The sequence below is a fragment of the Cyprinodon variegatus genome, unplaced genomic scaffold (genome assembly GCF_000732505.1).
Source record: "Cyprinodon variegatus isolate N-32 unplaced genomic scaffold, C_variegatus-1.0 Scaffold6, whole genome shotgun sequence".
In the NCBI taxonomy this organism is placed as follows: Eukaryota; Metazoa; Chordata; class Actinopteri; order Cyprinodontiformes; family Cyprinodontidae; genus Cyprinodon; species Cyprinodon variegatus.
The window spans coordinates 905,074-906,711 of NW_015150459.1; the positions used below are offsets into that span (position 1 = coordinate 905,074).

A 1,638-nucleotide genomic window follows, 5' to 3' on the forward strand; every position below is an offset into this window, starting at 1 on the left:
CCAACCACCAGTAGTTAACAAGAAGAAGAAGAAGCGAAGCAGCGTAGCCGGGTGTAGCAGAAAAAAAATCAGTTGTGGAGTATGGCAAGTGGGAAAGAACAGCAATTGGAAGACGCAGCAGCGCTTTATAGGTCTGCTGTATGGGACCACTTTGCATTTAGAGTGACCTACGATGACTGCGGAAAGAAACTTGTTTATAAAAGTGCAACAGTGTGCAAGCATTGTGCAACACGTTTTGTTTATGCTAACAGCAACATGTCAGGCTAACCCCGAAATCTCACATACTCCGTCAGCACTCCGCTGTGCTCCAGACCGCCTGCTCAAAGTTCCTTGGAGATAGTAAAGGGCATGCGCGAGATGATTAAATTCAAAGCAGCAAAACATGCAGAAATGATCGAGGGTTTCCGCGGATCATTAAAAATAATTACAATTCATTATTTTTTGGGGGATTTTTTTCAATAATTTCATTAATTTTTATGGGATTTCGGGGTAACAATCAACATATACCGAACCGAAAACCGTGACCACGAAACCGTGAACTGAACCGTGGATTTTGTGAACTGTTCCACCCCTAATATATATACATTTTGTCACCTTTAGCTGTTGTACGTTTCTCTTCAAAACCTTGATTTCTTCTTTGTAGTTGCTTTCCAGCACTTCAATCTTGTGAGCTTCACTCTTTATCCATACATCATTTTCCTCTTTCTGTTCATCCATTTTTTTCAGCAGATCCTCTTTCTCCCTTTCTAGATCTTCAACCTACAAATGTGAAAAACACAGTAGGAAGTCCACAGTTATCAGTTGCATCTGGAAACAAAGAGTGCTCTCTGATGGAGTTCTAACTAATATCCAATACCATAGTTTAAGCCAGAAAGAGTTGAAATTATTACATACAGCTTATTAACAAAAAAAAAATATTCATTGTAAAAAGTGATAAACTGATGCCCTTACCCTTTTTTCTAAATCCACCATTTCAAGTTCAGATTGTAGCGCCTTTCTGCTGCCATAAAGAATGCTGCTTTCAATCATCTTCTGGTAGGTTTTGATGGTCATTTGACTCTCGCCTCTGACTCTCAGCAGAAGCAGACCCATCTCAGCACAGGTTATGGTGCTCTGCCTGATTAATTCATCTAATGGTGATAGAAATGAATGCATTGTCAAAGTTATAAGTGATCCAGTCTTGTGTAATTTTGACAAATATGTCCATGTAGATAAAAAATTTACTAGAAATCCTAGGTTTGAATCTACATACAACATTTACATGAATTTCAAATGTTTGTTCCATCTAATCTTTAAAATAATTGTTCCAGGTGGAAAAAATTACACATTTTTTTCCATTTCAGTTTAAAATGCACTAATACATCTCCAGAAATATTTGAATAAACAATCCTTTCCAAGAGTCAGAGAAACTATGTTCTGTCTGTAGATATTTCCAAGCTTTTTACTGATTATCTTTGGTGCTTTAGCTACTTTTCCAGGCATTGTTAATCTAAATTAAAATAGTTTGTACAGTTTGGCACAGACCCAGCTTTTAATCATAGCCTATAACAATTAACTTTTTACCATCTTATCTCTTAGCCAAAGCCACAGAAAGTTGGACAAAACAATTTTTTCAAGGATTCCCTAGCTGGGCTACTT

General features: G+C 37.2%; 1 protein-coding gene across 1 annotated transcript in view; it reads right to left on the bottom strand.

Annotated features, from left to right (window-relative positions):
• Positions 1-509: 509 nt before the first annotated feature.
• Positions 510-1,638, bottom strand: part of dnali1 (dynein, axonemal, light intermediate chain 1) — a 19,410-nt gene continuing 18,281 nt past the window's right edge. The window contains exon 4 of the mRNA XM_015374911.1: positions 510-1,130. Within this exon, the coding sequence (XP_015230397.1) occupies positions 919-1,130 (212 nt within the window). The 3' untranslated portion in view covers positions 510-918. The remainder of the gene's footprint in view (positions 1,131-1,638) is intronic.